This window comes from Phocoena phocoena, chromosome 1, assembly GCF_963924675.1.
Source record: "Phocoena phocoena chromosome 1, mPhoPho1.1, whole genome shotgun sequence".
Taxonomy (NCBI): Eukaryota; Metazoa; Chordata; class Mammalia; order Artiodactyla; family Phocoenidae; genus Phocoena; species Phocoena phocoena.
In genome coordinates, this window is record NC_089219.1 from 15,684,114 (window position 1) to 15,708,577 (window position 24,464).

Genomic DNA, 24,464 nt, shown 5'->3' on the forward strand with positions numbered 1-24,464 from the left:
ATGGATAGATGGATCGTTACACAAATGGATGATTATAGAGCTGCATGGATGCATGGATGATGTCTGCTTGTTGGATGGGTGGATGGATGGATGGATAGGTGTTGGATAGATAGGTGGGTGGATGGATGGATGGATAGGTGTTGGATAGATAGGTAGGGGATGGATGGATGGATGGATAGGTGTTGGATAGATAGGTGGGTGATGGATGGATGGTTGGATGCCTGTTTGCTTATTGGATGGATGGGTAGGTAGTTGGATGAGATACTGAAATGTGTAATACATATTTTCTGTCCTCACTGAGCTCATAGCTCAGTGGAAAACAAAGGCACAGAAATAGATTATTACAACAGAGAGAGGCAGAAAATCCAGCTAGGGGAGGGCAAGGGGTGGGGGAAACCAGGAGCTGAGCCTGTCAGGAGAGGAGAGATAATGGGGGTAGTTTCTGCCCTTAAGATACTCACAATCTTATTAAATAATTTGCCCCTTCAGATTCTTTTTCAAACTGAGCCAGGTATAAATAAATCTGTAAACAGGACAGTTAAAGGTGTTCTTTAAAAGGCAGTGAGCTCAAATGTATAATAACTCCCAATTCAAAACATCATCTTCTCCTGGGAACAACCTCAGAGTTAATTCCCCAAATTTGCCCGAACACACACATTTCTTTGTCCCTGCTGCTCAGCCTCACCTCCTCCCTGGGCCACCTGTGCCACCACGATAGGAAAGTAAACACACGAAGTCACCTCCACCGTGCCCGCCCGCAGCTGCGTGTTACAAGGTGAAGCTGGCCCAGTCATCGCAGTGAGAGCTCTGCCCAGCACCCACCCCTCCCGAACAGGCAATCAGAAACAGGGGCCAAAAGTCCACAAGTCTGTGCGGTGTGTGCCTTCCTATTAGTGGTTTAGGTTTTAGGCTTAAAAGGGAAATAATTTATGGCAGGAAATTTGAAAAATACCCAACTAAGGGTCATGGAACGAGCCTCAGACTCGGTCCTGGCTGAAGCTCTGCCACTGGTCACTGTGCAACCTGCGGGGGGGGGGGGGGGGGGGCACCTCAGGTCCCCATCTGTCAAACAAAAGGATCTGATGGGATGACTTCTAAGCTCTCAGGTCTCACATTAGGCAACATATATTTCTTTTATTTGTAGGTTAAAAATGAGGGAATATCAAGAAATTTCAAAAGATCAAATGGCCTGAGGCAAGTCGCTGCCCCTCTCTGAGCCCCTGTTTATCATCTGACAAGAGAAAGCCATGATCCAGCCTCTCGGCGGTGCTGTGAGGTTCCAGTGTGACCATTTCCGTGAAGGTGTTGAACCGTAAAGCTCTACACTGGTGAATAAGGAGATGGCTTTCTGGTCATTCAGAGTGAGGCAGGGAGGAAGAGGCAGAAGTCGTGAGGCATCCACGTGGAGGACCGTTGCGTCACACCAGTTCACTTGGAGGTCCACTGCCCATCATCTTTGGGTGGGGATCCAAAGCCCAAAAAGCACAAGGACCCCTCCTGAGTCAGTGGGGGTCCAGGGACTAGAGCCAGGTCTCCACCCGACCAGTATACTGCTCATCACAGGTCCATGCGCGGTCAGTCCTCTGGGGTCTCAGATCTCGGGGTAAGGCAAGATCAGGTTCCACATCTCTCCTCCCAGCAGCTTCCCCAGAGGCATGAACCTCATGTGAGGCAGCGCAGGCGAAGACACCCACCCTGGTGGTGGTAACAACGGTGTTATATCGGCAGCTAGGGAGTGGGTGGCCGAGAGAAGTGCTGTTTTCTACCGTGATACAGGCACGCAGGCAGGCTCATGAAGGCTGCTGCTGCTACTATCTTGGCTGTGGGCAAAATGGGGAGGGGGGAGGGGCTGGGGGCGGTCCTTAAAGCAAGTGCCAAAGGTCCAGAGCCAACCCCACAGAGACGGGTGTTAACCACTTACAGCCCTTTTCTGGCCGCCTGTGATGGGCAAGGCTCCAGAGGACGGTTAGAACCTGTGCTGAGGGGTCAGCTACCCTGTGTTCAAGTCCAAATTCTGCCACTCACTACCTACGCGGCTGCAAGCAGAGATTTCATCTCTTTACTCCAGTTTCCTTCTTTGTTCGAATAGTTTAATCGTGGTATCTCCTGCAAAGCGCTATTGAGAGGATGACATGAGACAGTACAGGCAAAGGGCTGTCCCACATCTGACTCCTGAGAAACTGTCTCTAAGATGAAGATTTGGATGCAGGAGATTTGTCAGGGAAGGCTCTTGGGAAAGCACCTGTGAGGGGGTGCTGGAAGCAGGACTGGGCAGAAGGAGAAGATGACACGCTCTGCAGTTGCCGCAATCTGGAGCTCTGGGGCAGGGATCACCCTTTGAGTTCTCGCACACTGAGGCCAGGGCACCGTGCTCCGGGAACAGGTGTGACCTTGACTTGGGCTGAGGGCAGTTCCAAGGAGGCACTCAGCAGTGAGCTTTCGGCCGGCAACACTCCTGGAAACTGGGAGATGAGTGTCTTGGTCCTGAAGGGGAAACCTCAACTGTGCATTGCAACATCCACTAAAAGATTTTAGGACTCAATAAACATTATCCGTTAATATCATTGTCATCACCATCAATGTCATTATGACCACCACCACCATCATCATCTTGTTTAACCCTCCAAACCACCCTGGGAAGTGGATGCTATTAATATCATTTTACAAATAAGGAAACTGAGGCTCAGAGAAGTATAGTGATTTACTCAAGGATGCACAGCTTGTGCATGCAGAGCCAATATTGGGAAACCAGATTTGTCTGTGCTCATTCCAGGGCTCATGGCTCTCTACTCCAAGATGAAATCTGTCCATCCCAATCACCCTTCCTTCCAGAGCTGGACAGATAGCCACCTACCTGCGCCATGGGCTGCCAGATCCAGCACTGAGAGACTCCGTGATGGAGCCAAAATCCGTCTCTCCAAAGCCTTTACCCACTGAAGCGCTAGATCCATGCTAAAGAAGTCTGGTTCCCTCTCACGTGTGTTTCAACCGTAACTGTCCGCTTCCAGGGTGAGAGAAGGGAGCCCCAGAGGGTGGGGCTTTGAAAGACCCGAGAGTCATAAATCCACCCACATGTCTTCTCACGCGCACATGAAATGTGCTTGGCCGGATGCCTTCCTGGAGACATGCTGCTGAGAGCCCCCCACGGCCCCCGAGGCCCCCAGAGTGAAATCCCAACCCATGCTGCCCCACCCCCGTCCCCCTTCCCATCACACCAGCCTGTTTCTATCGCCCTACATACCCTGCTTGTTCTCACCCTGTGCCTCTGCTACCCCTTCCCTCTTCCTGAGGCTCCCTCTCCTGCCTTCCTCCCATTCCCTCTCGGGGTCCCAGCTTAGACGTCAGCTTCCCCAGGAAGCCTGTGACCTCCAAAGCCCAGGTCAGGGGACTTTCCTCAGTGTCCCCAGCGCCTTGTGCTTGCCCTTCCCCCACCACATTGACAGCCTTGTGAGGTCGGGGACTGTGTCTTGTTAACCGCATGTAGCACAACATCGAGCATGTAGCCTGTGGTGAATAAATGGTGAATGGATGAATGAATGAATGATGGAGGAAGGAGAGTCACTCGGTAAGATTTACCTAGTTCCCTAGAGACGACCCAAGAAAGGAGAGAGCCCTCGCCCCAAAGTCTCAATACTCCAGTCTTGTCCTGGCCCCTCCTCCCTGCCCCATATCACTCCCCAATCTGTCATCTAGGGAACCTCCCTGGACCCAACCCAGTGAGAACCAAACTGGCTCCCAGACAGGCATGTTGCAATTGTCCTAAAATCATAGCCACTAAGGTCCTTAAAAACTTGTTGAAAACAGATTAGGAAAGACCAGAGAGGGTATATGAGCTCCCCAAGATCACACAGCAAGCTAGTAGCCCAGCCCGACTGGCTGCTCCAATCAACCATCCCTCCCTGGACCCCAAGAAGGCCAAGTGGCTCTTTTTCACAGTCTTATTAGACCAGCAGCCCCGTTGGCCACTCTCTCTACAGGCAGCAAGTGGAGGACACCTCTCTTCTCCCTATCCCGGGAAGTTCTCCAGAGCCAAGAGAGTCTTCCCCACTCTCCCTTCTCCTTCCTTGCCTTGTTTCTCTGGCCGCCAAGCTCTGCGGGGGAGGGAAGTGTGGGAGGTTGGCACCAGGGAGGCTGCAGGTTGGAAATAAATTCTAATCAAACACAGAATCATTCCATCTTCTCCCTCTGCTCCGAGGACAGCGTTTTTGCCGGTATTACTCATGTTCGGAGAGAAATCTTTTGAGGCTTCTCAGAGCCAGAGGGGAACTTGAAGGGTTGGGAGGATAAAAATCTTTTCTTTTTCCCCCCAGGCTAGTTCTTGCTTTTATTATCTTCTCTCTCTGCCTCTCATTAAGGCAAGACTTTGATGAGACGGATTTCATCTGGCCCTTCTCTCCCCATCTTAAAGGCACAGGACGCTGTGGTGCTGACAGCTGCCTGGAGCCCAAAGGCAGAGACCCGCCAAGGTGGGGGAGGATGAGATGGGGGTGGGGGCAGCCCTGCACGTTGCGGGAAGGAGAGAGGAGGGGAAACAGGGGATGGATTCTCATGGCCATTGAGGGCAGGGGCCACGAGCAAGGAAGCCACTAGCGAAAGGACAGCCTTTCTCAGAGGCAAAGACCAAAGGAGCTCAGGATAATGACTCTGTTATTCTTGAGAACGTTAATGCCTCTCTACCCTTCATCAAAAACCCACTTCCATCCTACCTCCATCCCCAAATTAGACCCAGAATCTAAATCTAACTACCTCTCTCTCTTCTCACAGCTAGCACCCCGGTTCCGGCTGTCATCATCTCTTTCTTTCTTCTTTCTTTCTTTCTTTCTCTCTTTCTCTCTTTCTTTCTTTCTTTCTTCCTTCCTTCCTTCCTTCCTTTCTTTCTTTCTTCTTTCTTTCTTTTCCTTCCTTCTTTCTTTCTTTTTCTTTCTTTCTTTCTTCCTCCTTCCTTCCTTCCCTCCCTCCCTCCCTCCTTCCTTCTTTCCTTTCTTTCTTTCTTTCGCAGTTTGTGTAAATATTTTCTTCTTAAATATTTCCTTTTTATTAATTTTTATTGGAGTATAGTTGCTTTACAATGTTGTGTTAGTTTCTACTGCACAGCAAAGTGAATCAGCTATGCATATACATATATCCCCTCTTTTTTGGATTTCCTTCCCTTTTAGGTCACCACAGAGCCTTGAGTAGAGTTCCCCATGCTATACAGTAGGTTCTCATCAGTTATCTATTTTATACATAGTAGTGTGTATATATGCATCATCTCCTCTTTAGAGCACTGTAGTATCATCTCCCAACTGCCCCCCACTCCCAGTCTTTCCCACCCCACCCCCCAAAGCCCCTCTTCCATCCAGCAGCATGAGTGAGTGTTCAAAAGCTGAAACCATGCCACGTTACTGCCCGGCTTAAACCTCTTCCCACAGAGACCAGAATCAGATCCACCATGGCCTGCAAGGCTCTGCCCACTATGACTCCTCTCGGCTCATCTCAGACTCTCCCCTCATCTCCAGCCCCAGCTGCCCCGTCCTTCTCCCTGTGCCTGGAACGTGCCAAGCTCTCTCCCCCAGGTCCTGTCACAAATGCCACCTCCTCAGAGGGGCTTTCCCCACCCACCGGAGTAAAGAAACCCCGCCCCTGTCGTCTCTACCACATCGTCCCCCTTCATCTCTGGGCTAGCTTTGCGCTGTGTCCGTGGAACTCAGCGCGACTGAGTTGACATGCCCTCTCCCCAAATTCCCTCCCCTGGATGGTGCTGGGGTGATGTGGGGAGCAAGAGACATCCTGCACGGGGTTTGGAAGGCAAGAGTGAAGCGCCAGCAGCTGTATGTTTCCATCACGGTCTGAAGGTCGGGGCCCGGTACACCCTTGTCGCTGATCCACAGCCCACCTTGTTGGCAAAGAGACGCCTTTGATCCTGCAGCCCCTCCGGCTCCCCCGATCGCCACCTTCAACCTCTCCGAGTCGTGGAACAAGTATGTGTGCAGCTCCATGGTGAAGGGGGCCACCTCATCTGGGAGGTCTCCCCGGCATCAAGGTGGGAGGTGGGGGAGACAGATGTGGGTTCCTGTCTGTCCTTGCTCTCCTTCCCGACTGCCAGCCTGGCCGACCCCCAGGCCGGACCCCAGAAGTAGAGGAGCAGCCCACACAGATGGCCTCTCACGTCCCCACTTGCCTGAGGCCTAACCCCTTTTATAAAGCCTTATTCTGTACCGTTGGTAACACGCTGCTGCTCTGATTTAAGCCCGATGGCTCTTATCTCCATTTTATCTCATCAGCGCTGAAAGCTAGTTGAGTTACCCACCCCAGAGGGGAAGAGCCTTGAAGGCTAGGATCCTGTCCACTTTCTCACAGCTGTCCTCCATTCTGTGGAACAGAATCTGGCACATAACAGGTGCTTAGTAGTTCCTGAGGGATGGAGTAGCTGCCATTAGCTGGCAGGACTTGGTGAATGAGACAAAGGCACCGTTGACATCAAAAGGTGACCGGCCAACACTGTGTCCACACCGAGTATATGCACAGCACTAAGGAGACCCCTCCCTCTACCTCCAACTGCATCCCACCAAAAGCTGTCCCCCACCCCAAGAGCACCCCCTCCCTCTCACTGCCCACCTCCTCCAAAGAATGGCCCAGGTGCCCCACGGCCCCGCCCCATCTCCTCTAGCTCCCAACTTCCTACATCCTGCTTCCTGCCTCGGGGTCACAGAGGTGACCATACGCAAGGCCATGAATGCCCAGGTACCACCAGGCGCTGGATCTCCTCTGACATTATCACCACCACCCTTTCCTCAAGCTCTCATCCCATCTCTCAGAACAGGCCTCTTCTGGCCTCCCAGTCTTTTCAAGGGACTATTCCCAGGGCTCTCTCCTCTGTTCCCTCCTCTCTTCTCTTCTTCCCCCGCCCTTCTCCCTATACATCCCCCAGCACCCAGCCCAGTGACACCCACCCCCGTCATCTGACCCATTGCCTCCAAGATCATAATCTCAAATCTGTATTATCTCCCATTTGCAACAACTCTCCCGATCACCCCATTTCCAATGGTCTGCCAAAGGTCTGACATATTGACACAGTATTCGAACCCAGAAGCATCAGGTGGGTGTGTCCAAGTACAAGTTTATGCTTCTTATTGTATTATCAAGTATCAGTCCCAAGCCACACCATTGACCCTAACCCTACTGAGTCTTGGGAACAGACCCTTAGGAAGGGGGGAGGAATGTCTAAAACCACTCATCAGATGCATCCAAGCTCATTGCCATCCCTGTCATCCATGACACCCTATCTCATGCACGGGGCTCAGCACACAGTAGGACTTAATAGACATGCACTGAATGAATGTGTAGATGGATTAGCACATGGGGGGCAAGGCCTCTTCAAGGGATCTCACTCCAAGAGGACTGTCTTTTTTGCCGATGCAAAAGCCGAGGAAAGGGGACTTCCCTGGTGGCGCAGTGGTTAAGAATCTGCCTGCCGATGCAGGGTATACGGGTTCGAGCCCTGGTCCGGGAAGATCCCATAGGCCACGGAGCAACTAAGCCCGTGCGCCACAACTACTGAGCCTGTGCTCTAGAGCCCGCGAGCCACAACTACTGAAGCCCGCGCGCCTAGAGCCCGTGCTCAGCAGCAAGAGAAGCCAGTGCAATGAGAAGCCCGCGCACCGCAACGAAGAGGAGCCCCCTCTCGCCTCAACTAGAGAAAGTCCACCTGCAGCAATGAAGACCCGGCGCAGCCAAAAATAAATGAAGAAATTTATTTTTTAAAAAAACAAAACCCAAGGAAAAGGGAGTCACTCAGTTTTCCTGGGTATCTCCCATGTATACAGGAGGTATACATGTTATTAAATTCTTGTTTGTTTTCCTCTGTTTTAAAAAAAAATAAGGAATGGGCTTGGACTACTTTGTGGGAGGCCAAAGTAAGGAATACAGAGATGCAGGGGAGGATGACACGAATCCCCAAGGGAGAAAGTAAGGGAGGGCACCCAGCAGTGGTGACTGAGGCCCTGGGGATATTGAGTGGGTGAAATCTTCACCCTCAGCTTGTAACACTTCCTGCAAGACCTTGTGTAATTAGACCCAGGGGAGGATGACAAGGTACCAACCAGTCTTACTCCACTCTGGTGGTACCACCCCCTGGACACCACGTCACAGTCAGCCCAGGACGCAGCCCCCGACATCCTGGTCCACTTGGAATGCTCCCTGCACGTCCAGCCCCTCTGCAGGCGGACACGTGCAAGGCACTAAAAGCTCCTGGATGACTCTCACACTAAGAGGTGCTTGACGGTTTGCAACACCCGATCGTCCAGGTACGTATTACTGTCTCCATTTAACAGATAAGGAAACTGAGGCTCAGAGATATCAGATGACTTACCCAAGAGCTAGCAAGAGGTTTTATGAGATTTGAACTCAGGTCTGTCTGACTAGGATCTCCTCCTCCTTACTCCAACATGCTATTTTTTGGAGAAAGCTGAAATCTAAACCCAGTTGAAATTCACAATAAAGGCCCACATGAGATGTTCAATCATGGAGTCAATGCTCACATTCAGTGCTCAAAATACATGATAATTCCACACAGTTGGTGCTGAAAAATGCACAGTGTTTACAATAGGTGTTTCACAGTGCACAGCAAATGCACATACTAGATCACGATGGCGATGACAAATCGTTCCAAGAGGGTGTCGCTGGAACGTGGTAACACCCATTGGCCCATTTACACAAGCTTAGCAACCTAATTAGTTGTCATCCAGCAAGATTCAGGGCTCTGGGGACAGGTGCATTTGACAGGTAGTGGGTAGGGATAGAGGAGTCAGGGGAGAGTGGAGAACAGGGCCAGGAAAGGCAGCAGAGTAGGTAATAGGGGCCAGGGGGTGGGGCAAGGGTCAGGGTGCCAGGGAGGAGGAGGCATGCCAGGGACCATGCCGAGGTTTACAGGTCACCTTTGCCAATGATTCCACCACTGGTCAGAGGAATCCCAGTGGTGACGGTAACTGCAACGATGGTGCCCGACGCACAGTCTCCCCCCGAGGCTCCAGTTGGGTGTCAGAATTCTCCTCTCTGCACTCACAGAACCTTGAACTTGCCCTGTCACCTCAGGGTCTGGTCATCTCTCTGCCTCCCAGACCACAAGCAGATTTAAAACCCTGACACTAGGATGTAATTATTTATCCACCATTAGATAGCTTCACAATGGATGCATGGATGGTTGGATGGTTGGATGGATAGATAGATGGACAGAGGGACTGTCGGATAGATGCATATTGGATAGACGGATGGATGGACGCATGAAAAATAGGGGGATGGGGATGTGAGAGCTGGCAGGATGTTGCAATGATGGTTACCATGGTCACATAAACACTTATCCCAAGGAGACTCAGGAGAAAAATCCAGTCAAGGTCTAGCATAGACCCCCTAGGTCAGGGACCACCATCCCAAAAGCCTAGAACTCATGCAATTCTTAGTAGAAGAAACTGAAAGGACCTATGGGCCTTTACTCCTTAAAGGTGAAGACCATCCTTTTGCACCCCCTCTCCGCACCAGGACACACGACAGTGCCTAGGATAGAGTCACGCACATCAGCCAGACCAGTTGAATTTGATGAGGAGTAATTATTGAAAACCTACTGTGTGCCCAGCAGAGTCATATGCTGAGCAGCTGGCCGCCCTCCCCCCGGCAGGCTGCCGGCCTGGCCAGCCGACTGACAGAGCTGGGATCAGCTCACACAGCAGTTGGCATTTCCTTCATTGTCAACGCCCTTGTCTCCCTGGATGGAGGGAGAGTGTGATGATGACAGGGGTGGTCAGAGTGATTTAATTTCATCTCTGATGCACCCTGCCTGGGGAATTCTCATTGTCATCAGGTGGTGACAGCTTATGGTTGTGGGTATTTAAACAGCTCAGCTCTTTGTTTCAATGGGCATCATATAAAATTATTAAACAAGCAGATGAGAGACAGAGGGTCAGCCTAATCTGTTCAGGGAAAGATTACCTGGGAGCTGCTGACACAGGCAGAAGAAAAATGTTGACATGTGTGTGTTCTCAGGGCACCCCGGGTGTTAGTTATGGAGGTGACTCCCTGTGGTCCCCCCTTTCCAAAATGAAAGTATTACTGAGTCTGTCTCCCCACTATTGTAGTTTGGGGGAAAATAGCTTATCCTCTCGTGACAATAAAAGTAATACATCCCCACTGTAAATATTTAGAGAATACATTTTATAAAGGGAATACTTAGGAAAGTGGCAAAAAAGAAAGTAAAAATCATCCAGTAACCTCATCCCTGCAAAAAACACCATTGACCTTTTCTTCCATCTTTTTATTTTTTCTTATATATAGGTTCCACAGCTGAGATGATAATAATTAATAAGAATAACTAAATCTTCATAGGGAACTCTACTCAATACTCTGTTTTGGTCTATATGGGAAAAGAATCTAAAAACAAAACAAAACAAAACAAAGAGTGGATATATGTATATGTAAAACTGATTCACTTTGCTGTACACCTGAAACTAACACAATATTGTAAATCAACTAGACTCCAATAAAAATTTAAAAGGAGACTAACGAAATCTTAACACAATATATGCTAGGCATCGTTTTAAGTGCTTTACATCTATTAACTCTTTTAATCCTCCCAACAGCTCTACGGGGTAAGACTATTATTATGCCTATTTTACAGATGAGGAAACTGAGGCACAGAGAGGTTAGGTTGCCTGAGTTTGCAGGACTAAGGGGCAGAGCTGGGATTCAAACCATTCTTCAACACTGTTCTCCTACCATAGGTCCAACTTATGCTCTCCTTCTTGCCTTGAGCATTGACATACGTGCTTTCCCATGTCAAGGCATGAACCACAGAAATATTATTTTTAATAGTTGCTAAATATTCCAAGTCGATGGACTCCAGTTTACTCAGTCATTCCTGTAGTTTGGATACCTTTTTCCTGAATTTTCAGGACTCTATACCATCCCCAGCACAGTGGTGAACGATCTTTCGCAAAAGAAAGACACTGCCTCCTACTCTTTCCCTTCCAGAGAATAAGTTTACACCCACCCAGCCCATCACCACCACACAAAGCTGGCCCCAGCTCCTCACCAGCCCTTGAAAGCAACAACTTCTAGCCCCCAACTCTCCACCCCCTCCGGAGGTGGAAAGCTTGGAATCAGAACTCTGGACCAAATATATCACATTTCCACACTTGCCTTCGGCAAGACAGTGTGGGCAGCGCACCTGTCCCACCAGCCACCTGAGTAACACACCTAATCTCTTCCAGCCTCGTTTTGGAAATTCCGGGGCTACCGCAAATGACAAGTTCTCTGTGAAGATCAGATGACATAATTGTCATAAAAAGGCTTTTGAAACTGAAAAAGGGCTTTACATACGCAAGAGATGGTTATCATTACAGCATTAATTCGACAATGTTCCCTGAGGAGCTGCTACGTGCCAGGAATTTGTGTGAAGCCCTGGGGATATGGAGACCAACAAGACAGCCCCAGGGCCACCCAAGAGGGAAACACAGTCCGATGGAGGAGGACTGACCAGCTGTGACACTCAGTGGGGTGAGTGCTTGGACAGACAGAAAGCATCAGGGCTGCAGGAGCCTAAGTCAGGGAACTAATTCAGGAGGGAGGGCCTCAGGAAGGCTTCCTGGAAGAGGTCACAACTCAGCTGAAACCTGGAGGATGAGTAGGATTTGGCAAGACGAAAAGTGGTGGGAGGCTGAGAGAACAGCATATGCAAAAGCGCGGGGACAAAAAAGTACGACATTCTGGAAAGAACGGCGTGGCCAGGGCGTAGCGGGTTTATGGAGAAGTGGAAGGACAGGAGGCTTGCAGGGTAGACCACACCCCCATCTGCTCTTGTAACAGCCATTGATCCATTGACTGTTTAGGGAATGAGGAGGGGGCTGCACAACCCACTCCCAGGAAGCAGCATCACCCACTTGACAGCCTAAGGGCAGCACAGAATCGGGGGATGGGACCCAGGGAGACGGTTGGGAGGGGCCGTTCTTCATGGAGCAGTACAGGGCAGTGTTTAGAGGCCTTCTCCCAAAACTCTGCCCACCCTTGGCCCCCCACTTCCTCAACTACTGGCTCCACTCCACCCACCAGGGCTACCCCAAAGCTCAAACTTGATGGATCCCCAGGAAGTTCAGGGAAACAACCTACTAGGTGCTGGGTATTCATTGTTATTATCGCCTTTACATCTTTCCAGCAATCCTCTGAGACCTGGATTCATGGTCCTATTTCACAGATGAAGGTCAGAAAAGTAAAGTAATAAGCCCGAGGCCCCTTGTGGAATGAATGTGTGTTTAGGGTTCAAGTTGATATAGGCATCAGAGAGGCGGAGCTTAAAGCCTCTCCGCTGTCGCCTCCGGACAAATAAGTTACCACTTCTCCGCACCTGTCCGCAGGTGAGGATAGTATAGCTACCTCTGCGGGCTGTTCTGAGGCCTGGCTGAGATGTGCACCTTGAGCAAGGAGCCTGCAGACAGCACGGCCACTCGGAGATCATCCAGCACCGTGTCTGACTCTCCCCGAGCCCTGCAGGTACTCACCCTCCTGAGGTCGGGGCTAGGGTCAGATTAAACTGGAAATCTCTCCACGTTCGCCAGGAGAGCGGAAAAATCCGACCCCAGGCAGCAGACACATTCTCATGCAGACCGAGCTCCAGGTCTGGTCAAAATCCAAGATGCCAGTCCTTTCCAGCTCAGCCGGGACCCTAGGGAGACCCCGGTGCTCTCGCCCTCTGGGCATCTCAGAAGTGCCCCACACAAGCTCCCTTCCTGCCAGCGGAAGGACCAAGCTCCAGTGGAAGAGCCAGCCACCAGTGGCCCAGAGAAGAAGCTGCCCAGCGGCTTTCCCGAGGCCTCGGCCTGAAGGCAAGGGAGTAAAGTCCTGCTGTGTTTCTCCAAACAAGACCCTCAACCTTTCTGTGCCCCAGTTGCTTCACAATTGCAGGAGGTTCGTGAAGGGTTTATGTATTTCCTGCTCAACATTTATTCAGACACTGTTCTAGATCCTGGAGAGCTAGCAGAAAACAAGACAGACATTGTCCTCAGAGAGACATGTCCTTCCATCTTCTGGTGCCTCTGTTTCCCCAGCTGTTCAATGGACGTTATAATAGTGCCTACCTCGTGGAGGTGTTGTGAGGGTTAAATAAATGAATATCTGCCCTCAGTACAGGGCCTGGCACTTAGGAAGCGGCCCTCGGAAACCCTGTTGTTAGTAGTAGTATTACCCGTCACTGGGTTATAAGGACTGGATGATGTTATTATGTTGTTGTTATATCTGTAACGTGCTTAGGGTGTGACCAGCACACAGTACGCGTGAAAAAGGTGACAGCTACTACCTCAAACGTTACCCAATATACTCAGCCCATTTTAGGGAGGAGGAAACTGAGGCATGAGAAGATAGGTGTCCTGCCCAAAATCTTACTTTGGTTCGTCGTAAAGGCTCTTAAACACATTCTAAACCAGGATTTCTCAACTCCGGCACGTTTGGGACTGGATAAATCTGGGCACCATAAGATGTTTAGCAGTATCCCTGTCCCCTACCGACGAGATGCCACTAGCTCTACCCTCCCCCCCATGTTGTCACCATCACAAAGGTCTCCAGACATTGCCAAATGTCCCCTGGAGGGCAAAATTGCTCCCCTACCCCATGAGAAGCACTGCTCTAAACAGACCCTTGAGCTCGCACTTCAAGAACCCCCAGGATCTGACCCAAAGCCCCCTCCTCCTCCAACCCTGGCGCCAACACGAATGCCCTGTTCCAACCCCCCTCCCCGAGGACCTGCCCTTTCTCAAGCAAACCCCAAGCCTGCCAGCCTCCGTCCCAAGAGCTCCCCCCCACCCCCCACCCCCATCCACCTGCTCACTGAAGGGTCTCTCACCGCCCCAGAACTCCCTGTTCAGTGCCCAGCCCTCCAACTCCTCCCACATAAGGAGTCATGAACCTGTCTGTCCTTGCCTGCTACCTGTCCCCTACCCCCACCCGACTCCAGACAGAAGCAACTGGAGGGCAGGGGCTGTGCCTGACTCATCTGTGTGTCCCCAGAACCCCAGCACAGGGCCAGGCACACGGGGCTGGCTCATTGCTCTGTGCACAGGGCACGTCACAGATGTGACCGGCCCGCAAGACTGGCCCTCAGGCTAAGGAGGCATCACGGCATCCCGCTTAGAAGTGGGTAAGAGTTGAGCGCTGTTTCCACTTCTGGCTCCTTCCTGATTGTGGACAGGTTATTCAAATCCTACTGGCCTCAGCCTCTTCATATGTGAAATGGGGATAATATATGGTGCCCCTGATTGGTAGGATTGCTGGGAGAATTAAACAAATACTCCTGACCCAATCCAGTGCTCCCTCTGGTTTACAGACAAGGATGTCCAGGTGAGGCCTTGAGGAGGTGGGGAGCTCCTGCCCCAAGTTCCCCTGAGGCCTGACAGTCGAGCTCCTTGGATCGGGAGGAAGAGGGGCTGCTGCAAACCAGGATGTGAAAAAGCCGCCCGGACAGGGAGGGCGGAGGCAGGCGGGAGGCCGCCAGCCACAGTAAATAATTCACGCAGATGAACTGGAGATAAGTGCGGCTTCGTGGGGGATTGAGTTCAGGTCGGAGGAGGCTCAGACGGCTGCAGGAGACTTGCGGCCTCCCCTGCCTGAGAAGGGAGAATTACTGTGGCTCCCTCTGCCAGGAAAACGCGGCCCCAGGTGCTAGCTCGGGCCACTCCCTGCCAGTGAAGGAGCTCCCCCGGAACTGCCCCTCGGGGCAACCAGCCTCGGCTGGCCGCCTCCGCCCAGCCGTCCCCATGGCAACCGCCTGGCCTGGTCCAGGGTTTACCTGCCAACCGGATCCTCAGCCTCCCCTCCCCCACAGGAGGATGGGCGGTTTAGGCTCAGAACCCTGCGCCCTTCGGGCTGCCAGAAGCGGTAGGAAGTCACGTTGCCCGACCCTCTCCTTATATTGGCGCAGTTGAAACCAGGAACTCTTGGGATCATCCTCCCTGGGGTCAGTCCCAGCTCCATGACTTTCTAGCTGTGCCACCTTAGGCAGGTGACTTCACTGCTCTGTGCCTCGGTTTCTCTTATCTGGAAAATGGGAACAATAATAACGGTAACTACCTCCTAGTTACTGTGAAAATTAAATGAATCAAATGCAGAGGGTGTAGAACAGTTACTGGCCTCGAGCGAGCACCTTGTAAATATTACTTTTCAAATTGGGAAAAGCAACCCCAGAGAGGCAAAATACCTGCGCACGGCGACCATCCCACAGTGTGTCACTGGCACATTGGGGATTGGAAAGCAGTCACCAATCTTTTCCAAGACACCCTCTGTGGATGCTGGCAGCATGCTATTGGGGTTCCCCAAGTGTTTCCTAAGCTTCCTGTGGGTCCACCCCCGCCTTCTCAACCTCTTGAAGCTTCACTGTCATCGAATGGTCTTTGACCAGGCAGTGAGGCCTCTGAAGGCCAGAGGAGGCCTTGCTTTCCCCAGCCCTGTCTCCCCAGAGCCAAGCATAATACCCGGCCCACCCCCACATGGGGCTGTTGAATCCCTGAATGAATAGGGATTTAATTAGTTAATTTCCTCTACCCAAACACCCTCCCAGCCCACCCTGTTTAAGCCCTTAGCCACTGGCCCTCTGTCTTACCAGACATACCTTTCCCTGACAACTTTGTGTCATCGCCGCCTGACCCCGCCTGCCCAGCCCCCATCGCTACTCTGTTAGGATTTCCCATGGCCCATTTCCCAGGTCCTCCTCCTCCCTCCAGCCTGGCCTCCCCAACCTCCTTTCCCCTCTAGTGACCCTTTGTTCTCAAACAGCTGTTTCTGGGACAAGGACCTTCCTCTGAGCGAGTGGGTGTGTGCTGCCCGGGGTTAAAGGTGAAACTTCCAGTGTGAAAGGTAACAAGATCAACCAAGTCCTCATCTCAGAGCGGGAGGGTGGGATGGGGATGGGGGCCCAGGGCCGGCAAGGTGGGGCTGTCTTTCTGGGACTCTTGGTTTCTCCGGAGAAGCGAGTGGGGCCCGTGGACACAGGCTCTCCATCCCCGCCCCCCGGGGCCACCCCACAAGCTCCAGCCCAGCTGCCAGGTTTCCCTGGATACAGCCTGGTCGCGGAGGATTTATTTTTGCATATGGTTTGGGAGAATCTCTGTTTCTGGAATAAAGACAACCTTTTTTTTCCCCTCCTCCTTCCCTCCAATAGGCAGATTTTATAAACCAGAGCAGCTGCCTGAAGGTTTCCAAGAGCAAATTCTGCACAGTTTCTAATCAGGGTGACAGTTCCCCCTCCACAGGAAGTTGCTTTTATTAATTTTGTTTAATCTTTTTTTTTTTTTTTTGTAAGGCTCCATCTATCGGTCATCAGGCAGCACCCTGGGCCTTGTGGGCATTTTTGTTTTTCCCTGGTTTGCCTCTAACTCATGATTACATCTAAACCACAGTGGGCTTACCCAACAGAGGGGCAAAGTTGACCGGCTTAAAAGTGGGTCACCCACATCACCTGGGCAGAAAAGTCCCAATAATTTATGGAGATACTCCCCCCCCCCTCGAGGAGGGGGAATATATCTTCCCTCCCCTTAAGTGGGCTATAATGAGTTCCTTCCAAGGAGGACAGTATGGAAACCAGAAGGAAATGCATAACTTTGCCCTGGAGAAACCTGACAAATGCTACCTCAACCAAGTGATCAAGGTCAACATCAACAGTGATCAGTCACGTTGAAAGTGTGTATCCTTGATAGGATGTGATGAGAATGGCACTTTATTTACCTCCATGGTCTTCCTCCCAAACCCATAACCCCAGCTGAAGCATGAGAGAGACATCAGACAAACCCCAGTGGAGGGAAAGCCTGCAAAATACCTGACCAGGACTCCATCAAAAACAGGAAGAATCTGAGAAATGATCACAGCAAAGAGGAACTTAAGGAGACAGGATGACTAAATGTAATGTGGGGCTTCCCTGGTGGCGCAGTGGTTAAGAATCCGCCTGCCAATGCAGGGGACATGGGTTCAAGCCCTAGTCCGGGAAGATCCCACCTGCCGCGGAGCAACTACACCCGTGCGCCACAACTACTGAGCCTGAGCTCTAGAGCCTGCGTGCCACAACTACTAGAGCCCGTGCTCCGCAAGCTCGCCCCGCAACTAGAGAAAACCCACGTGCAGCAACGAAGACCCAGCGCAGCCTAAAATAAATAAATAGATTTTTTAAATAAATAAATAAATGTAACATGGTATCCTGGATGGAATCCTGGAACAGACAAAGGACATAAGGTATAAACTGAAGGAACCGGTGGAGTTTAGTTAATAGTACCGTACCTGTGTTGTTTCCTTAGTTGTGAAAAGCATATTGTGGAAATGTCAGATGTGAACAATAGGAGAAACTGGGTCAGGGGTACATGGCAACTCTGTAATACCTTCACAACCTCTCTGTAAATCTAAAACTATTCTAAAGTAAAAGTTTGTATTTTTTAAAAGAGGGTCATGTGTTTGGGTTTCAGGCAGTCCCCAAGACTCAGTTTTCTCTGGTTCCCTCTTTTTACCAGCATGAAGGATCTAAGCTGCTGACTTTGGGGGTCTCCAAGCTCCTAGCTCCCAACCTCATTGCCATGGCAACTATCATTTTCAAGCCCAAGGAAAACTCCCATTTCTTCATCATTGGATATTCAGTTAGCCTAGCACAGGACCTGGCCCAAAGTGGGTGCTAAGTTGATAATTGTCACATGAATGAAAATCACGGAGGACCTGTTGACAGAGGGGATCCAAGCAGAAAGCCAAGCTCTTTCCTTCCCAGGGCAAGAAGTCAGGATTTGTTAGTCTCCATCCAGAGGAGGAAGGCTTGCAGCAGTCTGGTTGGAAGCCGGTAGGAAACTCCTCTCAACTGCCTTCGGAGAGCAAGCACACAGGTTTACTCAGGATTGTATTGACTGGGGTGCTTTGGGGAACTGATGGGGATAATGAGACGTGAGCTGATTCCTCTACCCCACCCCCGCGGGGATGCCTCCACTGCCCCTCTGTCCCCTCAGGGTGTCAGCTCTGGGCTGCCAAAAACCATCTGCAAAGAAGCTTCACACACCTCGAACTGTTTGCTAGGTCTTGAAAGTCCATTACCTGGCACACAGTAGGCGCTTCATGTATGATGACTGACATTTATAACGCACCAGGCCCTGCACCTGGGAGGAGTGGGAGCTCCTATTTAATCCTTTGTGCTACTGGCATTGCCACCATCCCCATTTTCCAGAAGAAGAAACAGAGGCCCAAAGAGCTTGAGAAACTGGCCCCAAGTCCAAACGAGAAAGTATATGAGAGGTTTCAAATCCAAGTCACCGAAGTCCCAAACTCATGCCCTCTATGTGCTCAGTAGCCACCCTGAAATCCACCCCCTCTGCTGGGCCCTGAGGGCCGAGAACCAGCTGCCTGCTGTCTGCACAGGCAACGGTGCTCACTCCTTCATCTGTGGCCTCCAGACAGCAGTAATTTTCAAGTCACTTTCTTTTAAAACTTAATTTGCCAATTTCCCCCTTAGAGGTGCTTTTTGATATTCCTTCAGGCTGTCAGCCTGGACAGGCCAAGGAAGCAGAATCCAGGGAGATGGATGCTTATTACAAGCATTCGATTAATGAAGTTTGAATAATGCAGCCCTGGATGCTCGATGGATGCCTGGAGGCTTTGAGACACCCTCCCCTAGATCGGACTTCGAGTGGCCTTTTCCGTATTTACTGCTACCTAACCAGATACTTCAAACATATCCTGTACTTGGTATAATTTGATATCTGCCCAGTCCCTAAAGTGCCTTCTCAACAAATGTTTACCCCGATGTTCGAGTATATTTAAAAGATTTATATTCTTCTGTTGTGGATCGGAATCTGCGGGAAAGGCAGATTCTGTCTTCCCAGACAGAGAATCCTGCCTTGGCTGATGGGGTGGCTTCCAGCAGGAACCTTTTAATACATCACTTATTAAAATGGACCCGAGCCTCACCAAGGGCTCCCGTGCTCCCCCATTCCCAGCAGAGGGCAGCTCCAGGTCTCAGCTGACCACATCCAAGTGGTCAGCTAAGATGCTCTGCCTCCCTCTGACCCCTGATGCAGTCAGTTGTCTGTTGGCAGAATAGCGGGAGAGCTCAGGCTCAGAACAATAAACCAACAAAAGGATATTTAAGGCTGAAGGACAATGGCTGCAGCTGGGACTGAGCCTGGGTCTGGGGACAGGTGACTCTGCATCCCCATCCTGGAGCCCGGACTCTGGGTTCAAGAGTGCTTCCCGACTTACCAGCTGAGTGACCTCATACAAGTTACCTAATGCCTCTGAGCCCTGGTTTCTCCTGTATCATCAGGACACAGGTAACACCTGCTCCATAGAGCCGTTTCGAGCCGGGCCTACAGTAAGAGCTCAGTGAGTATGGCTGTTGTGCCCGTCCTTTTAGCCCCTCTGGGGTGTCGAGTTCCTCACCTACTAAAGAGAGGTAGGGGCTGTGGTTTTCCAGGGTTGCTGGGCTGATTATGTGAGGCTTGGAAGGGAAAGCGCTTTGTAATTGCACGGCGCTTTGATCAGGTAAGTGGTACTCACTCCTGGGTGCGGACAGACACCTGTCTTCTGAAAGAATCTTTTCATTTGGTTCCTACTCCTCTCGGCAAATTGATGCCGCACAGAGGGTGGGCCCGGCCCCTAGCTCTGCCAGGCGGCCCCTCAACCTTCATGCGGACAGAGCACAGGGGAAAGCTGGGCTCCGTGGTACCTAAAGGCCCATCGGCTCCGAGCACTGGGACTCTCTGGGGTCAGCGGGGAGGAGAGCCAGGTTTGGGAACAGGGTCACACGCCTGGGAAAATCAAGCTGGCACCCCACCCCACCCCCATCGTCCTGCAGGCACCGCCAGCTCCAGCTTGCCTGCCTTCCCGATGATGCCTGATAGGGACTCCACTGGGTCCCCCTGAGGCTCTGGGCCTCCACCCCTGAGAATGGGGTTGAGACATCACCCCCCTCCCCACAGGCCCTCTGGAGCCCCCCTTCCTTCTCCCCACCCAGGCCTGTCTTACCTGATGTCTGAGTCACACTCAGGCTCCTGTCACCGTGAGCTGTGTTGTGACTCCCCGACTGACAGTTTTACAACAAACACATTAAAAGCTCCCGGCGGCACCGGGACTCCTGGATGCCAAACAGCCCAGGAGAAAAAAACTCTCCCGGCCTTTCTTCAGCCAAAATCCTTCTCCCAACCCCTCCTCCCCCAGGGGCCTGCTCCACTGCCATTAACTGTCCTGAGCCCAACAAGGGGCTGAGAATTTTTTTTCATAACGAGACTTTTTGAGCGGTGATTGGAGGAGGGCTGCTGAGTTGGGGAAGCCCGAGACAAATCCAATCAGGCTGTGGGCCCCAGAGGACCAGGCTCATCCCTCCAGGAAGGACCTGTGAACTCAGGAAGGCAAAGGTGCAGGGCAAAGAGCATAGGTCCTCCTCAGCCCTGCCCTTGAGGACGGGTGGCCCATGATGAAGGATTACCTGGGCATCTTATGCTGAGTGCTACTATGTGCTGGGTGCTGTGTGAATCTTCCCAACAACCTTCGAGGTAGGAGCTGCATTAACCCCACTTCACAGATTTGGAAACTGAGGCCTGAAGAAGTGAAGGGACTTGCTCAAATCCATAGAGCTAGGAAGTGAAGGAGCTGGGATTTGAATCCAAGCCTGCCAGCCTCCAAACTTTGCCTTTCACGAGGCTGACTCCCTGCCAACCAGCACACCAGCCCTCCTTCTCCCCACACCCCACCAGGGATGGCAGAAACCCAACAGAAGTTGGGAGAGCCCAAAGCAAATCCAAACTGGACGCACTTGCCCTCCAGGGATGGCCTTGCCACTCCAGCTTCTTTCCTATCACCTGAGCCCAACCCACGGTGGCCTCCACACCACCTTTTTGCCTCACAGACCAAAGCTACCGGTCCCGCCTTCCCGTCTGCAAGCAGCAGACAAAAAGCAAGCTCCCTGGAACCAAAGCCGAGAAAAGAGAGTGAGACACAGGAACAGTTCTTTTATTGTACATTGAAGAAATAGCCCTGTGTGCTGGTTAAAGGTGCAACATACAGAATATTGAATTAAGAAAAGAGGCAACAGGGTAGGGAAAGGAAGAAACCTCTTGAGGTCCAAAGTTGCAAACAAAAAAACGGGAAAAGATTCCTCACGCAAGAGGCATTTTTGCAAATACCATGCAAAACAGGCAGCTGGTGTGCCCTAAGAGAACCCCTATAAATAACAGAAAAAGACACTCCAAGCATTCCTTTACGTGAACTCAGAGCACAGGGAAAAGAAAAGAAACCAAAATGCCTTTTGGCATTTCAAGATATTTGGCACTCTTGTGATTACATTTTTTTACAGTCCATTAAAGAGAATAAACTGACACAATATTAGAGGAAAAAACAGGCTGCTCACACAACAGACTGCAGGGAGAGGTTAGAAAAAGCTCAAGCATTTTTTTTTCTTTGTTTTTTCTGTGGTTTTTTTTTCCTGACATATAAAATGTGTTCATTTGCATTAACTTGGGCAAATAGCTCGCAGCAACAAAGAAACACAAGCTTTACAATTCATTTTAAAATAAAGCGATGATTATTTTCTAGGTATGATTCCTTAGAAAAGTTCTCGTCTTGTTTTAAACACGTTCTTGATAACTTCAAAAGATGACCAAAATAGAATGCAATATCTATAGAGATCATTTTCTGATTTTTTTTTGTACATCCAAGGATAACAACATAAAAAAATAAAACTGGACAGCATTTCACATCCAAGTGCACAGAATCATTTTTGCAAGATTAAATAATGTAAACATTGGGAACAGCCAAATCAGCGAAGAATGCCAACACCTCAAAACACCCGGTGTTGCTGCTTCATTATTTAAGTGGTTCAAAAACCAGATCTATAATTGCGCAATATTCACTGTATAGAAAAAGAAATGGATATTAATTTTGACAAATAGCTGCAACTGAGACTTCTCTTTTTATTTCTTTATGTATATATATATAGTGATTTTTTTAATTTTTAAAAATTTCTTTTTAATTTTTATCTTTGCAAAGAAGCCCAGAGCCTTCTCCTTCTCACGCCTCATCTGTCTCCCGGCCTGACACGAGATACAGGTTGCTGATTTCATCGTGGGTAGCAAGCTAGTAATAAATTTCAAAGTGCTTTCTCTTTTCATGCTTTTTGCCAATAACTGATATCGCCGATCTCATTCTTATTCTCTCCCTTAACTCATTGTCTTTAGGGGAGTTAGACACCAGGAGGTGCCTTGTCTGTCATATTTTTCAGCACGTCATCAATCCTATCATCTTCAATAACAACTGCAAAAAAAGGGGGAGAAAAGGAGAGGTGAGCGCTCTTGGGCCTAGCCAGGGGTCCCTAAGTTTCGCTTTACGCCCGGGTCGGCGGGGCGGGTAGACTGAGGAAAGGAGAGGGAAGGGGTCTCCACGCGTGCTAACACAGCCCCCATCCTCTTCTGCTCGGCCAGGGGTCCCTCTGCTGCTTTTCTCTCAACCACTCCCCCTCCCCCAGGCCGCGTCCCAGCATGGTCCTTAGAAGAGGAAACGAAGAGGGCAGAAATCCCGCAGCCCTGGTGGCAGCCTAGGCGCGCACCGGCCTGGTCCTCACCCCGGTCCCCACCCGCCCTGGAGGGCGCATTTATTTGGAAAAAAGGCTCCTGGGCGGGAGAGGGAGGGGAGGGAGGAGCCACGGGCTCCGGGCCTGGGATTCTCCCGGGTGCCCCGAGCGCAGCGCCGACAGCCGAGGCGGGGTGCTGAGGTGCGCTGAGCGAGGAGGGACGCCAGGGGCCGGTTGCACAGCGCGCAGCCCGTCGGGGATTCTGGCCTCGCTTGGGCCGGGAGCCCCCCTCCGCGCTGCCAGCGGGCTGACTTGGCCTCTCCGCACTCGCAGCTACAGAGGTCGGAGCCTCCCTTCGCTGCCCACCGGCGGCTCGCCCGCCTCTCCGCATCTGCCTCTCTGTGTCCTTCGCCTCTCTCACTATCTCTACCTAGCCTCGCCTTCCTCGGTCCCTCCATCAGTCTCCCGGCGCGACGGTCACCTGTCGAGGTCTCTGGGCCTCTCTCTGTGTCCGGGGTGTCGGTTGCCCTCATTGTTTCAGCTGCTTTTCTGTCCTCCCCAGACTTGCGTTCCTGGCTCGCTGTCTTCCCGGCTCTGACTCTCTCTCTCCTTAGCTTTGTCTCGGTCTCTGCCCATCTCGGCCTCCCCGCTACTTCCCCGCTCCGCCTTCCTCCCTATCTCTGCGTCTCAGTCTCTCACGGCAGCTATCGGTCTTTCTCATTGTCCCCGCGCCTCTGGAGCTCCTCTTAGAGCCCCTGCGCGTCCCAGTCTCTACGGGGCTTTTCCAGCTCCTGCGCCGAGCGCCCAGGCTCGGCAAACCCCCTCCCCCTGCCAAGGAACAATGAAAAGCCGGTGTGATCCGAAAGCCCCTCGCCTTCCCCGCCGGAACCAGCCCTCCCCCCCGCAGTTCCCCACGCCGTTCCCTGGGGAGCCCTAGGACTCCCCCCACCCCGGGTTGTAGATCGAGTTCAGCTGCTACTACACTGCGCAAAAGGGGCGCAAAAGGGGCGGGGGCAGGGTATAAATCAAAAAATCAAACTTTGGGAACCAGAGTAAAACCTTTCAGCCCCTGCTGCAGCGAGATGCAGCCACGCCCCCTGGGTGACCCCAACGAGGATCCAGCTGAGGGGGAGGGGCTCCCGAGGCCAGCCGGAGCTGAACCCGCAGTGCGGGATCCCCCCCACCCCCGTCCAATTCTGCGCGATGAGATGTTAGTGGGTCGGAACGGGCTCCCGGGTGCGGGAAAACCCCGCAAACCTCCGCCAGGCCTGGGTACCCGGAAAACGGGTGTCGGGGGAGGTGGCCAAGAACTCACCCCGCTTGCTCCGGCCGATCTGGCCCAGCTTGGGCGGCCGCTTGTTCTGCCCGGCGCCGAAGAAGTTGTTGGTGTCCTGCAGGCGGCAGGAGAAGATCTGGCCCACGTCGCCGCCGTCGCCGTAGGGGCTCAGCTTCTCGTCGCCGTAGGGCAGCACCTCCGACATGGTCGCGTCCGGGGGCTCCGCGGCGGCACCTCCTCCGCCCGCGTCCCCGCCCGCGGCGGACAGGGTCAGCGGCGCTGGGGCCGGGGACGGCCGGCCGAGGACCGCCCGCGGGCTGCGGCGGCGCTGGCGCCGGCGAGAGGCCGGAGGGCGCCGCTGGGGCAGGAGCGCGCAGCCGGCCCGAGCGACCCCGCGAGCGCCCGAGGCTGCGCTGCGCTGCGCTCCGGCTCGGCGGCGCGAGAGTGGCTGCTGCTCCGGCAGAGGCGAGCAGGACTCACATCCTCGGCGCGCTCGGGCGCTGGGCTGGGGCCGGGCCGGGCGGGGCCGTGAGCCGAGGGAGGAGGCTGTGCCAGCGAGCCCCGAGGGCGCGGGGCCGAGGAGGGCGCACCCCGGGAAGCCGGGCAGGCCGGTCCTGCGGCGAGTGCGGGCGGCGGCGGCGCTGGTTCGGG

At 52.2% G+C, this 24,464-nt stretch overlaps 1 protein-coding gene across 1 annotated transcript; it reads right to left on the reverse strand.

The window, feature by feature from the left end:
• Positions 1 to 20,961: 20,961 nt before the first annotated feature.
• On the reverse strand, positions 20,962 to 24,464 carry CAMK2N1 (calcium/calmodulin dependent protein kinase II inhibitor 1). The gene is made up of 2 exons (XM_065894581.1): positions 23,853 to 24,464; positions 20,962 to 22,281 (listed from the first exon to the last, which is right to left on the reverse strand). The coding sequence occupies exons 1-2, from the start codon at positions 24,016 to 24,018 to the stop codon at positions 22,211 to 22,213; spliced, it is 237 nt and encodes a 78-aa protein (XP_065750653.1). The 5' UTR covers positions 24,019 to 24,464; the 3' UTR covers positions 20,962 to 22,210.